We start from the raw sequence: 14,160 nt of genomic DNA, 5'->3' as shown, positions 1-14,160 counted from the left end.
TTAATTTATGCATTGATGTAGACGGATTTCCAGACATGCGTGACATAAAATCCCAAATTTACGAATTTAGGAGATTCTACTATTATTATTAGTATTAGGGTTGTTTTTAATTTAACGATAATAATAATAATTATTATAATTATTATATAAATGATGGGCCTATTATATATTATTCAGGATTTTCCGTTTATCATAATTTATTCCCCAGTTTACCATTTTGAAGCAAACTCAATTTGATGGACTTTCATTAATCATATAATCCTATTAAATCAATCTATCAACATATTAAATTACTCTATGGAGTAGAACAGTTCACATAATCAAAAAGTAGAATACAGTAACAAAAGCACCTTAATCCACCATCCCACCCAACACCAAACCTATACTTAGCAGTGAAAGTACACCGGTTATGACGGAACATTTCAAGTGGTCACTTGAGGGAATTGTAATAAGCATTCTTCAAAGGAGCTTGACCTGACCGGAGATATTGGGGAACCAGAGGTCACATACAGCCCCTCCACCCGTATCAGCACTGCACCCTGACCAGTTGATTGAATGTCATCAAGATATGATGAGTAGAGAAATGTAAAATTACAATAAAACATGAGACCATTATATTGGTTTCAGAATCTGAAGACCATTAAGCATCGATACATTCCGACGAGTAGGCCTACAGCACCTCAACTAACCCTAATTGGTTCACCGTAAATATGGTTTCTATCTTGATGATGTAGGCCTATCTGATGCTATAGCCAGATAGCCTCTTACCGAATTAAATTGTTGGTTTACTATAACAGAGATAGTACAGAAAATGGTAGAAATGGAAGGAGAAAATAAGAACTGATCAGTCATCAGCGCTTTGAGTGTGCAGATGGACTGCTGAGGACCCCTACGCAACACTCCTTGGTCTACAGTAACACATATACGCCCAATTGACCAAAATCGAATTAATTTCACACCAAGCATCAACTTGTACCAACAAGATATCTGAAACAGGCTTATTGGAGGAAGCCAGAAGGACGCGCCAGACCTCAACACGTGTAGGCCCACCCAGAGACCTCAGACGGTCCGTGCAGCCCAGGCCGCCCTCCGCTCCCCACATGGACTCGAGAGGGATAGATCGTGAGTCCGCGAGTGGGTGCTCCTCCAACACGCAACGAGCACAATCAAACACGGTGATGAACTTGAAGAGATATAGTGAATAACGCCAATAAACAGCGCATGTGTGTAGTGTTGCAACCGAGGGCTACCTCAAATCTTGCGCATGTATCAAAAAAATGAATACAATGATAATAAGATATCTGCGAATGACACGCAAATGACTAAACTTACAACTCCAGTCAAATCAAATACCTTTGTAAATAGTATAAAGATAATTACTTACACGCTGATGCATGGATAGGGCCATTCCCTGCTCGGATACAGGGAGAGATGTTGATTCATTCCTTGCCATGTGAGAACAGACTGGCTTGTCGCTTCTTTCCTGGTTTAATTAGGAACAGGCGGAATTTTATGCTAATGAAGGCTGACATCAGTCTCGACAGCCTCCACTCCATAAAGGAGAGGAGCAAGGGCCACATTCCCGCCTCCCGCGCTTCCTAGGCAGCAGCGGTCAAGTTCAAGCGCAACACTTGTACGAGCAATAGACAGTTAAACAGGCTTTGGCGCACACCGACACAGTTGGGTGAGAACCTTCCTAAATGTGCCCTGATTATAAACTCCCACAGTTTAGTCGTACAAAAAAAAATCAATATCAATAAGGAAAGAAACAATTTAGTCCTATATTATATTCCTATCTGAGAACCTGCATGCAAATGTAGGGCTGTTTTTGTGTGGCGTGTGTGTGTGTGCGTGCGTGTGTGTGTGTGTGTGTGTGTGTGTGTGTGTGTGTGTGTGTGTGTGTGTGTGTGTCTGTGTGTGTGTGTGTGTGTGTGTGTGTGTGTGTGTGTGTGTGTGTGTGTGTGTGTGTGTGTGTGTGTGTGTGTGTGTGTGTGTGTGTGTGTGTGTGTGAGAGGGGTTATATTTGTGTGTATCTGCGTGCATGAGAGGGTGTGCGTGTATGTGTGTAGGTGTGTGTGTGTGTTTATGTTTGTGTGTGTTCACGTGCCCTTCTGTACATGTTGGCCAGAGACTACATTTGCTTAGCGACTGTGTTCATGCTCAGTGGTTCATGCTGCCGCCATGCTGCAGCAGCGTGCGACCAAGGCCTGCGGTCAGCTTAACACAAGCCGCCAGCATGCAGAACCTCTACACATACGCATCTGTACCTAAAGTTGGTCTGATGAATGAATGGCTCATCTGTAGCATCTGCTTTGGTGGTAAGACGGTGGGAAGAATCAGAATCGAGAATCGAGATTCTCTCCATGTTTAGACACAAAGGCAACAGTTGCCTTGACGGTTGGTGGCTGGGTGTGTGTTTGTGTGTTTGTATTTGTGTGTGTGTCTGTGTGTGAATGTGTATGTGTGTGTGAGTCTTTGTGTGTGTGTGTGAGCAACTGAAAGTCAGTGTGTGTGTGTGTGTGTGTGTGTGTGTGTGTGTGTGTGTGTGTGTGTGTGTGTGTGTGTGTGTGTGTGTGTGTGTGTGTGTGTGTGTGTGTGTGTGTGTGTGTGTGTGTGCGCGCGTGTGTGTTTGTTTGTCGATGTGTGTGTGTGTGTGTGTGTTTGTGTGTGTGTGTGCATGTGTGTGTGTGCGTGTGTGTGTGTGTTTGAAATTGTGTCGTAAGTGTGTGGCTTCCATTAAGAAATGCTTGATTCAGCTATATTTCTCGACTGCATAATTTTTACAACCTCAAAAATAAAACCAAGCATAGCTTTGATGCCAAACTCGTCAATGGATTATTGAGAAGTGAGGAAGTGAATTTACTGGATTACTGAGAAAAAGTGTAATGAATGTGTTATACACATAACATGCTTACATTCTGAGGGCATGGCTATGAATTGTGTATCTCTGTAGTAAAATAACCCACTTTAATTGAAGTTCTGATTCATCACCAACTGAGATATGTGGATCAAATCCCACGTTCTCATGATCTCACGTTTTGAGTGACTCATCTAGATGAGAGATGTGAATGTTGTAGATGAAGTACATGCCATTTGCAAATCAGCAGAGTATTAGTAGGATGTCCGCTGCATTCATGATCGCAAATGTACTATCTGAAATCAATAAAGTATATCTTGCTAAACTGTTAAATACACTATTAGTCAACTAAAAATAATCAATAAAGCCATTTAAGTATAATAAAGAATGGCAAGCATGATCATGTATGTCCCTTCCTTTTTTACACTACAGATTACAGTAAGGAGTATTTGGTCGCCATGTGTCACAGTGGTTCTGGACAGGTGCCAACTGGTTAATCAATTCATAAAGAAAATGGGAGCCTGTCAGCTAAAACAACCGGCTGGCACATCTGGGGCCAAATATTAATTCTGATTATCATACTGTAATGAAAAAATCAAAGAATGGGGAGCAGGCAGGAGGTCAGAAAGGCCGAGGCGAGCATGTCCTCTGCGGCATTGTTCTCTCTCTGTCTCTCTCCCACTGTCTGTCCTTCTCTCTCTGTCTATCCATCTTCCGACCACCCCCTTCCCTCCTTCTCTTTCCTCATTCAATTCTGAGGCGGGAGCGTCAGGTATCTCTCTGTGACGAACCCCTGTCTCACGCTCACTGTTAGCATTCACAAGCTACAGCCGCTCTCCCTCTTGCTCTGTGTTGTTCTTCCTCCATCCCTTCCCAGCTCTCACCCCCACCAGCCGACCGCCAGGAGGGCAAACGCTGCGTTTACAGGCGTAAAAAAGGAGACAGAGAGAGGGGGAAAAAAAAAACCGAAAATGAAGGCGGTATTTTATTTTGCGACATTTGCATATATTTAAATGAGACGGGCGAATCTAGATGAATAACGCGCGCACGGCAAACAAAGGCACACTGCTGGGAGGGCCGCGCCTCCGCTGCACGCCCAGGGTGAGGCGACAGCACCGCTGTGTCTCCCTGGGGGGCTGGGGGGCCGCACTGGGCTGTACGGTGGGAACCAAGAGGCCCCCCACTTGTGGTGTACTGGGAATTAGCATTTTATTTGTGTCCATGTTCCCCCAGTCATCTCTGGCCAGACACTTCCACCCCAGATGGCTAATATGAGCAGAAGGATTAGCGTGTGTGTCAGAGATGATGTTGATGAGAGTGTACCCCCCCCCCCCCCCCGCCCCCACCCCCCCCCCCCTCCCGTTTATTACACTGGAGTTGGGGTTTTGGGGATGTGAATGCAGAGGGGACACATTCAAGGCGTCCATGGCTGTCGACCGCAACACGGAGACTGGCACGAGGAAACATGTTTTGGTCATAGTGATTGGAAAAGTATTATCAGAAATAAATATCTGTTGTTCTATGTTACTTTTCTTTGTGAATTTGATAATGATGGACACACAGATGCATTATCCACGCCTTATCCAAGGTTAGACAGGTAGACATAGTGTCCGAGAACTGATATAACATTGTGTTCTGCAAGTGTGGGATGCTGCAAATCTGGTTTCTCTTGGATAATAAGGTGCTTAGCCTCAGTGGGACTAAACTGTATACAGGTCCAATAACTAAATAGTATATTACTTATAAGCACATAGGAAAATTATAGTAGCAAATAGGAGAAAACTACATAACGGTTACAATTTGCAGTCTTGTGTTCCTCAGCATTGGCTCATCATAAAGACAAGCAATTTGTATTCAATTCAACCCCAAAATGTATTCACTATCAAATACACACATATTATATGTCTTAACATATAAAGACCTTTGAAGTGCTCAGAGATGATCATATTAATATTAGAACTGATACGAGTACTATATTGGTGGTATAACAAAGTAAGTTGTTATTGTAAAGTAGAAAATGATGTAATGATGTAGAACAAATATGACATAGAAAAGGAATAATAAATCGAATGACTTTTGGGATATCTTAACTAGTGTGGAGCTTGTGTCATCAATCAACCCTCAGCTGAACCATAACTTAAACTGACCAAATGTTAAACATCTGCCTTGATGTAACAAAGACTAATAGAAAGCACAAAATCTGTTTGTCCGTAGAAAAATTAATGTGACCCATTGGGAAGACGGATATTGTTATGAGCTCTTTCATCCCATTCGTCATATTCAACATCTTCAAAAGGGCAATATTTTGCAATTAATCATAGAAATGTAATAACTAAATTGTCCCATGACAAACATATGGACGAAGTCCGTGCAGTGCATTCTCAATCAGGATAAAGAAAAACAAAAAATATATCAGTTTCAGAGGAACTTCACAGAATCCACCTGGTGGGGGACGTGTACAGATGTCTGCTCTTTGCTGCCTCGTCTCCCATCAGAGAGCCCTGGTGCCTCATCCCAAAAAGCAGCTGTTTGCACCCAGTGGGTATTACCATTGAAACGACACGCTCACACGCACAAAGTCTCTGGGCAAGGCTTCACACACATCTTCACCGGGAGGCCGGCTTTTACACCGATTACTGGAAACCGGCCATTTAATCAACTCCTTGGACCACCCAAATGACATGAACACACATGCTAAACACAGATCTGAATGGAGATTGGAATGGAGGCGTTGTGGATGGTGTTTTTTGGATCACGGGCCCGGCTGGAGGCATAAAGGCCTCTGCCTTAGACGGTGATCTGACATTATAATGCATGTTCAGACCGCGGAGTATACTGGTGTGTGTGTGTGTGTGTGTGTGTGTGTGTGTGTGTGTGTGTATGTGAGTGTCATGGGTGTATGTGTGTACGGGTGTGTATGGGTGTTTGTTTCGTGTGTGGGTGTGTGTATCATGGGTGCATGTGTCATGTGTTTGCATGTGTGCGTGTCGTATGTTTGCATTTGTATGCATATTTGTGCAGGTGTTCATGCGGACAGTGACAGTCATGCACATCCAGAGCGATCAGGCATTCTGTATCATGGCCCTGACTGAGTTTTTGAATTTATTTTGAAGATATTCCCCCAGCCACTCAAGGCTTAGACTTAGCAGAAACTCATTGCTCAACTCAATGCAATAATTTACACATTACAATGTGTAATGTTTCTGCTCAGCTGTGTGTGTGTGTGTGTGTGTGTGTGTGTGTGTGTGTGTGTGTGTGTGTGTGTGTGTGTGTGTGTGTGTGTGTGTGTGTGTGTGTGTGTGTGTGTGTGTGTGTGTTTGAATGTGAATGTGCCAAACCTCAGAGCTAAACATGCAAACCTCAGACTTAAATCTTTTGAATTTGCATACATTTTCTTTTTATTCAATTTGATGTATCAAGTATTCTGTTGGGGCATGTTACATCGAGATTATTGTTAGAGGGATATCATTTGGCATTGGGCATTCAGCTGAAAAAGAAAAGGAAGAGGAGCAAAAAACTAAAATGGATACAATCTTTCAAGATTTGATAGATCAAGATACACAAAAAGGGAGAAGAGACTTTAGCCCTTCAACCCCTTACTAAAATTAGTATTACTTATATTATTATTAGTAGTAACGGTATTGAAATAACGGTAATAGCGTTGTTATGAATACTAGCATTATTATTAAGCTTATCTGTTACAGGAACCAGCAGCCGTGCTGGTTCCTGCGGCTCCGTGATCACATCCGGTACATGCGACACACACTCACATGTTAGCTGCTCCAGCTGTCAGGGCAAGGCGTATGAATGAGAAGGAACTGCAGGCAATCACGGTCCTCTGAATTGAAATCCTTCGCTCAAGATGGTAAGTCACTCTTGGTAGAGTACAGCTACCATGCCAACCATAAAGGTGTAGCAAGCCTATTTAAAAGCAGAAAGCTACCTTTTCACAAAATGCTACAACGAAGTCGCTAAAGCTAGCCAGCTAACTTGCTCCTGCAGAAACGTTCGCAGCTCCTATTGGTCATCTAAATTTAGCACGTAAAGCAACTGTCTTAACTTCCATTCAAATGCGGACCAACGCTTTCTAACATGTCTGCAGACCGGGTTCTTTCTTTATTTCATCATTAGCATGCGTTCTGTTTATTCTCGCCTCAATCAGAGGTGATCCCTCTCGTCAAAGGAGCAAAGTGTTGTCGCTATCAACACAGCTGACTGGTTTCCACAGCTGTGCCAGAGCGTGACATGTGTGTGTCTTGTGGGTGTGATCGCTCTTAATGAAACATTTGCTAATGCACCTCGTTAGTATATACTACTAACAACCATGCAACTGTCCATTGCATACATAATTTTTTCCAACCATGTTTGTTGATGAAATTAAAAATAATTTTGGTGTATACTCATTTGATAGGCGCTCATGGGGATTCAGCTGGTGGTCAGCTTGCTGGCTGCCAGTATTATGCAGAGAATGGCACCCCATTGCTCCTTTGCCCGCTGGCTTCTGTGTAACGGCAGGTAATGTCTCTCTGTCTCTCTTTCTCTCTCTCTGTCTGTGTCTGTCTCGATATACCTCTATCTATCTATTGATAAACATTATATATCGATAGATATATACAGAAACCAACAAGGGAATCATACACACATTTCTACTGCAGTGTTAAAAACAAAAGTGACTTTTTTTGTGTCTTCCAGTTTGTTCCGGTTCAAACACCCTTCGGAAGGGGAGTTGTGTGCGCTGGCTGGGAAGCTCATTCCCAAGCCCAGCAAGAGAGACAGGTGAGGACCCGGGGGGAGGGGAGAAACCACATCCATGTGTTGCAGTAGCACAGCCTTCTTCAAGTGTGTCACTACTACGCATGTGGTCATTGAAATATCTGCTGCTGTTTTGGTTTCCTCAGTGAAAGCCTTCCCAAGAGCCGACTTTTACCCAGCAAATTTTAAACAAACAAACTTTTGTCTGCTTTAGGAGACAGAATGGGGAAAATAAACCTCTCACGGTGCCAAAGGACATCGACCTTCACCTGGACAAAACTCCTGTCAATGCCCTTGACGCACTGGGTTAGCAAAACAAACACTCCTACCCTGCACCATGTGACCTTCAGACTCAAGGAGCCCTGCACTTTGCTGTGTCTCCCTGCTCTCATTCCCCTGCACAACTGACTTCCTTGTCTGACTTTTTTTGTTTTCTAGTGTTGCGCTTTTTCCTGGAGTACCAGTGGTTGATAGACTTTGCCTTGTATTCGGCTGGGGTGTTCCTGTTCACCGAGATCTATGGTACCGTGGTGGACACCAGCAAAGAGGTCAACATCGGAGCCATCTGGTGTGTCCTCACCGTGCTGTTTTCCCTGTATCCTTTAAACCTACAGTCCTTCTGTTGCTGCCTCGCCCCAATCTATATAAATTAACATTGTAACGTTAATAAAATGTTCATAATAATATATTGCATAACATTATAATGTCGCTGAATAGGAGTACCACATTAGCCCTTGGTACGAAAAAGAATGATGAAGAGAGTCACACAGATAACATTAATATTTGTTAACATAAAAGTTGAAAAGGTGGAGATATCCTGGAGGTAATCTTCAGTGCTATCGGTCCATAGGGTGTCCTAAATGCTCACATACGTTTGTATAAAGTCCAATTGAAGTCAAACAAACCATAGACCTCACTAAGTACCAAACTCACTTTTGGGGGTACAAAAAACACATAAAATCAGCATATGAAACATGGACTAAAAGCATGTATGTGCGTTGATGCAGTACCTCCGGGGTGAGTGTGACCTTAACCGGCAGGCGGCAGGCGGTCTCTGCACACCCTGATGAGCCACTACTTCCGCTCGGACGAGGGCGGCGAGCGCTCGGTGTGCCTGGCCTTCGGCTTCCTCTCGCTGCTGGTGGCCATGCTGGTGCTGGTGGTGCGCGAGGACTACCTGGAGTTCGGCCTGGACTCGGGCTTCGCCAGCGCCTTCGACAACCTGGAGGTGTTCGCCAAGCAGCAGGGCTACGCCGACTGGTCGTGAGTACATCCTCAACGTGGGGGAAGGGGTAAGGGGTAGAAATGGGATTGGGCCTAAGGCCCAATCCCATTTCTACCCCTTATGCCTTCCCCTTAACCCTAATGGGATTGGGCCTTACTGTATGTTGTACGCCCTGGCACTTAATGTACATACTTATTGTATGTAGTACTTAGTTGGGTAGCATCTTATCCTAGCTGTCTTTGTTGTCTACGGGGGATGGGTTAACCTAGTTATTGTTAGTGCTTTGCACTTGGTTATATGAACATCTTTACTGCACCGACAGCGATATATTGTTTCACCTTGTTCTGAAAACTGCTTGATGCCCGAAAAGTAAATGGTCCAAATTCTCGATACAGGGTGTGTAGCAATTGGGTTAGTTAGCAAAATTCATTGACGGTTCTGCTGAATCACTCTACATACTATTTCACAAAGACATACAAAGAAAATATAACAATTAAGGAAATTGTGTTGACGCCTAATGCTCTTTAATTTTTTTTCTCCCACCAGAATCCCTGTAACCAAGCTCACAGTGAAGCTCGGTCTGGCTGCTATCTGTGCCTTCATCGGTGCCCTGTTGGCCTTCCCGGGACTCCGATTGGCTCAGACTCATTTGGATGCTGTCCAGCTGAATTCAGACCGCCCCCTCATCCAGTAAGAAACCAGCAGTTTACTGTTTACTCAAGTGGCACTGCGTTCTGATGGTCTCAGGATTAAAGCACTTCTGATTTGGAAATGAGCAACACGGAATTGAAACTTAATTAAAACTAAAGAGTCAAACTTTTTGTTTTCCTCACCCTAAATCTGAAAATCATAATGGTAGAATAATAAGTAGCCCTGATATCCCCATGGTTGATGAGAGCACATCGTTAGGGTGCTTAAATCAGATTTAAGAAAATAATTAACTTTTTTTGCGTCTGCATTTCTGCATGAAATTACTGAATGCCGCATTGTGTTACATCTCCTATCTAACATCCCCATTACTTCCTATAGGATGTGTTTGCATATAGGATTCCTGTCGCCTGTGATCATAGTGCTCCTGTGGATCAAACCCATCGCCAGAGACTTCCTGGCCAACGCACCGATGGGGAAGACGTCCATCACACTGTAAGTCATCACACATACAGGACCCACTGTTAAGCCTCTGCTGGCGAGGATCAACCATGTTCATTCAACAGCATCGTTGGCATGATCGTACTAACCGTGCGTTTTAGTTTAGAAGTTTTATTGAGCAGGAACAAATACATTGTACATTGTTTCACATGAATTATAAAATAGATGCCATTAATACAGGTTTAGGGTCAAGACTAATTAGCAACCCCTGTCCCTGTTTGGGCCTTTGCTAAAAGTTTAATGCCTAACCAGGAGAGACTATCCTGTGCAGCTCGAGCTGATCTTGTGTCCTGTCGCCCCTCTCTCTCTCTCTCTCTCAGGGTGTCCAGTGAGGCCTTCGACAGCGTGCGTCTGTGGGTCATCGTGACTCTGTGTGTGATTCGCCTGCTGCTGACTCGCTACCACCTGCAGGCCTACCTCAACCTGGCCCAGAAGTGGGTGGAGCAGATGAAGAAGGAGGCGGGCCGCATCGCCACCATCGACATCCAGAGGAAGGTCAGTAGCGGCCGTCCCTGTGTTGACGCAAAGGGGGTGCGATCACGCCACCGGGCGTGAGTGCGATAAGACGTTTGAAAGTCTCCCCTTCCCTATGCCTTAGTGACGTCATGAGTGGGTGTGTCCACCTAGATGTATGATGGAAAGATAAGCAGTGTTTGCTACAGTCCACTGGGTAGGCTGGGCGACCGATCGATCCAGACGGGGGAAAAAAAAATCATAAAAGTGACCCGAACGATTGCGTTTGCTCTCAGGTGACCCGCGTGTCCTGCTACCTGACGGTGGTCACCCTGCAGTACCTCATCCCCATCCTGATCATACTCTTCTCCACGCTGGCCTTCAAGGCCCTGGGTAAGACCGACCGCTCCCCTCCCCAAGCCCCTCACACCGAACCATCAGACTGTCGCATGACGGTCTGATATCGATGACGTGGAAATATTGTATTTCGGAAAATTGTCGTTTGTGAATATTAGTAAATGAGGGAAGATAGAATATTATAGCGGGCACGTGCATTTTAAAGCCCTCCCCTATCAAAGATGTCGGAGCTTTACTCGTAATCTCTTATCAAAGCGTACATACCGAACGTGTATTGTGAAGGTCTCAAGTACTCAACCCTACGAAGCCCTTTCTACCTGAACCAACCCTTGATCTGGTCGGTTCCCCCCTCCCCTCCCCTAGGCGAGTTCTCCTGGGGGCTGTACCCCGACCAGACCCCCGGGGTCACCCCCGCCCTCTTCATCCCCACCCCCGCCCCCGTGCTGCCGGTGGTGGGCCTGGAGGACGACGAGGACGGGGCCGAGGACCCGGAGGAGGACATCCAGGCCACGGTGGCCCGGCTGACGGAGGCCTTCGCCGCGCTGCGCACGGTGCTCACGCCCCTCTTCTTCAGGGGCTTCTTCGCCTTCCTCACCTGGTGGACGGCCGCCTGCCAGGTCATCAGCTCCCTGTTCGGCATCTACTTCCACCAGTACCTCATGCAGAACTGAGGAGCCACGCCCACCCCCTGAGGGCCACACCCCCCGGAGGACACGCCCCCACTAGAGGACATGCCTCCTGGAAGACACGCCCCTCTGGAGCACGTGTGTGTGTGTGTGTGTGTGCGTCGTTGGCATGTCCCGGACACATTGGCTTTTGGTTTCCCTTCAGCCCCTGGGTCCACCAGCGAGGATTAACCATAGAGAAAAGGTCGTTTCCGCTGCTATGGAGCGGCATGTTTATGTTTCAGATGTTCCTATGCCAGTGTTAGCCGACCGCTAACCGTTAGATGCTGCATAGAGATTTAGCGTGTGGCAAAGTAAGATGTCCTACTTTGCCTCCTTTGTACATTTTAAAAGTCTATTTTTGAGGGATTTCGTGTCCCGATATGACACCGATTTCATGAGTGCTCGAAAGCTTTTAGTTTAGGTTGTATTGCCGTACCACACTAATCACGAAGCAGCCATCAGCTTCAGTCACAGCTTGCGCCGTCACACACAGCAGACCACAGCAGGAGTCTGATCGAAATGGTGGATGTGGCTGTCCTATTAATCCAAGCTACTAAATATCATTTTTTGCCTAATAACAAAAGTATTATGAAGCAAATGGGCCTGTCCAATGCAAGGGTTCACTCTTTGACTTCTTAAGTGCCTGGGATCTCAGGGATTCTAAATGATGTGGGTTACCACCGTCCTTTCTGTTTCATATCGTTTTGGAATGAAAGGTCTCAAGTGTTTTGGTCTCCTTAAACCCATTCGCTCAGCTTATTTGATGCGTTGTTTTGCTACCTTTTTACGTTTTTGAATGGCACACGTTTTACTTTTAAATGTGTATTGCAACACACTCCCTAAACAGAATTTTTTTCTTATGAATCGGTTAACGTCTGATATGGATTTAAAAATGGAGGAAATGGTTTATTTATATATTTATACTGCAGCAAATAACCTTTTTGTTATTTTGAAATGCTACTGGATATCATTTTGCGGTACATTTGCGTGTTCTGTTAGATTCGTTTCTGTGTGATTTTTCTCTTGACTGAGACGGAATGTTAGTTAAATCGTGCTAAACTGTGACGGGAAAATAAACACTTTTACATCAATTTAAGCGTTTTTTTAAGTGCATGGTGTGTGTGTGCGAGTGTGTGTGTGCTTTTGGCTGAAAACACATTTGTGACGTTTTGTATGATTTGTTTTTATTTTTGTGTGACTTAAATAAAGTATTTACTAGTATTTTCCCATCTCGTGTCTGGTCTTGGGTCTCCTGGGTTCCTCTCTTCCCCTTGGCTGCCGGCGGGTAGCGTGGGAACCATGAATGATGATGATGAAGGGGCTTTCTTCCCTCATCGCCGCCACTTCATTGGACAAAAGACGCATGCATGACAATAGCGTCTAGCCGTCGCTCTGGGCCGTGGTCTCAGACCAGCAGCCGTTGGTTCCCCTCTTCTGATAATTGCTCTAAACTCATTCCCTATGAGACATTTGGGGAGCAGGTCCAAGATGGTGATGGATTGTAATTTCTGATCTACCAACCCCTCCCCCCCCCCAAAAAAAAAGTGTACGTCTGAATCTGTAGACACATGTTTCATAGCCAACTATTTGTCTGACTTCAAAGCTGTTTTAAACGAGACCTTAAAAATGCTTTGATGTATAACAATGCATTGAATTCATCAGCAGCTAGTCAACATTACAGAACAACCCTGGATTAAGAACCATATCCGACAATCATCTTTCCGAGGTTTGCAAGCCTGAGCATGTTGTCTTCATTTCAAGTCCTGTTTTATGTGGCAGTTGGGCAGGGTGGGGGTCTTTGCCTGACATAGCTATTATTATGTAAAATTAATGATATTGTTTGACTTCCAGGATCAAACATAACCCAAGACATAGAGAATATATCTCTACGGCTAAATGGAAGTTAGGAAATGTAATGCGCTACCAATTTAGTACAAAAGACTGCTGGCAAAGTCTAACAACAATCTGCAGAGAAATTAAAAATACTTGTACGGCGACAAGCGATACGTGGTTCTGTTGCAGATCATATAGGTTTTTTTGACGTTTGTTTTTGAATGACAATATACAATATCTGTAATATTATACCTATAGATGGAAAAATACTATCCTTTTTCGACATGAAACTTAAACGCTTTCTGTAAATCAGTATTTTGTCTGTGAACCAACCTGCCTCAAATGCCCATAAAACATAGAGCTTTGTGCAATGCAGAAACAATGTGTGAATGTATTGTTTTAACGATCAGGCTCTCTGGTTGTGGGAGACAGTCAGGCCGAATGAAGTGGAGGGTGACAGTGCTGACCCGTCCATTAAATCTCATGAATCATGTACCCACACTGGAGGCCGAGGCCAGCCCAGTCTGCTCTGTGGTCTGCAGCCGGCAAGGGAAACATACCACCATGCAGTCTCTATGGGGACGAGAGAGAGAGAGAGAGAGAGAGAGAGAGAGAGAGAGAGAGAGAGAGAGAGAGAGAGAGAGAGAGAGAGAGAGAGAGAGAGAGAGAGAGAGAGAGAGAGAGAGAGAGAGAGAGAGAGAGAGAGAGAGAGAGAGAGAGAGAGAGAGACAGACAGACAGACAGACAGACAGACAGACAGACAGACAGACAGACAGACAGACAGACAGACAGACAGACAGACAGACAGACAGACAGACAGACAGACAGACAGACAGACAGACAGACAGACAGACAGACAGACAGAC

At 44.9% G+C, this 14,160-nt stretch overlaps 2 protein-coding genes across 2 annotated transcripts in view; one reads left to right on the top strand and one right to left on the bottom strand.

Annotated features, from left to right (window-relative positions):
- The window catches only part of LOC130392945 (MAU2 chromatid cohesion factor homolog), a 32,949-nt gene that overhangs the window by 14,596 nt on the left and 4,193 nt on the right, over positions 1 to 14,160 (bottom strand). The gene's annotated exons all lie outside the window — the stretch shown is intronic.
- Positions 6,594 to 12,706, top strand: tmem161a (transmembrane protein 161A). Its single transcript, XM_056603471.1, has 11 exons — positions 6,594 to 6,722; positions 7,269 to 7,372; positions 7,550 to 7,633; positions 7,824 to 7,915; positions 8,048 to 8,204; positions 8,657 to 8,872; positions 9,381 to 9,524; positions 9,864 to 9,977; positions 10,304 to 10,478; positions 10,733 to 10,829; positions 11,157 to 12,706. Exons 1-11 carry the CDS (start codon positions 6,720 to 6,722, stop codon positions 11,462 to 11,464), a joined length of 1,494 nt encoding a protein of 497 aa, XP_056459446.1. The 5' UTR covers positions 6,594 to 6,719; the 3' UTR covers positions 11,465 to 12,706.

This window comes from Gadus chalcogrammus, chromosome 12, assembly GCF_026213295.1.
Source record: "Gadus chalcogrammus isolate NIFS_2021 chromosome 12, NIFS_Gcha_1.0, whole genome shotgun sequence".
Lineage (NCBI taxonomy): Eukaryota > Metazoa > Chordata > Actinopteri > Gadiformes > Gadidae > Gadus > Gadus chalcogrammus.
The sequence above is the reverse complement of the archived record's forward strand: the minus strand, read 5'-3'. Positions and strand labels throughout refer to the sequence as shown.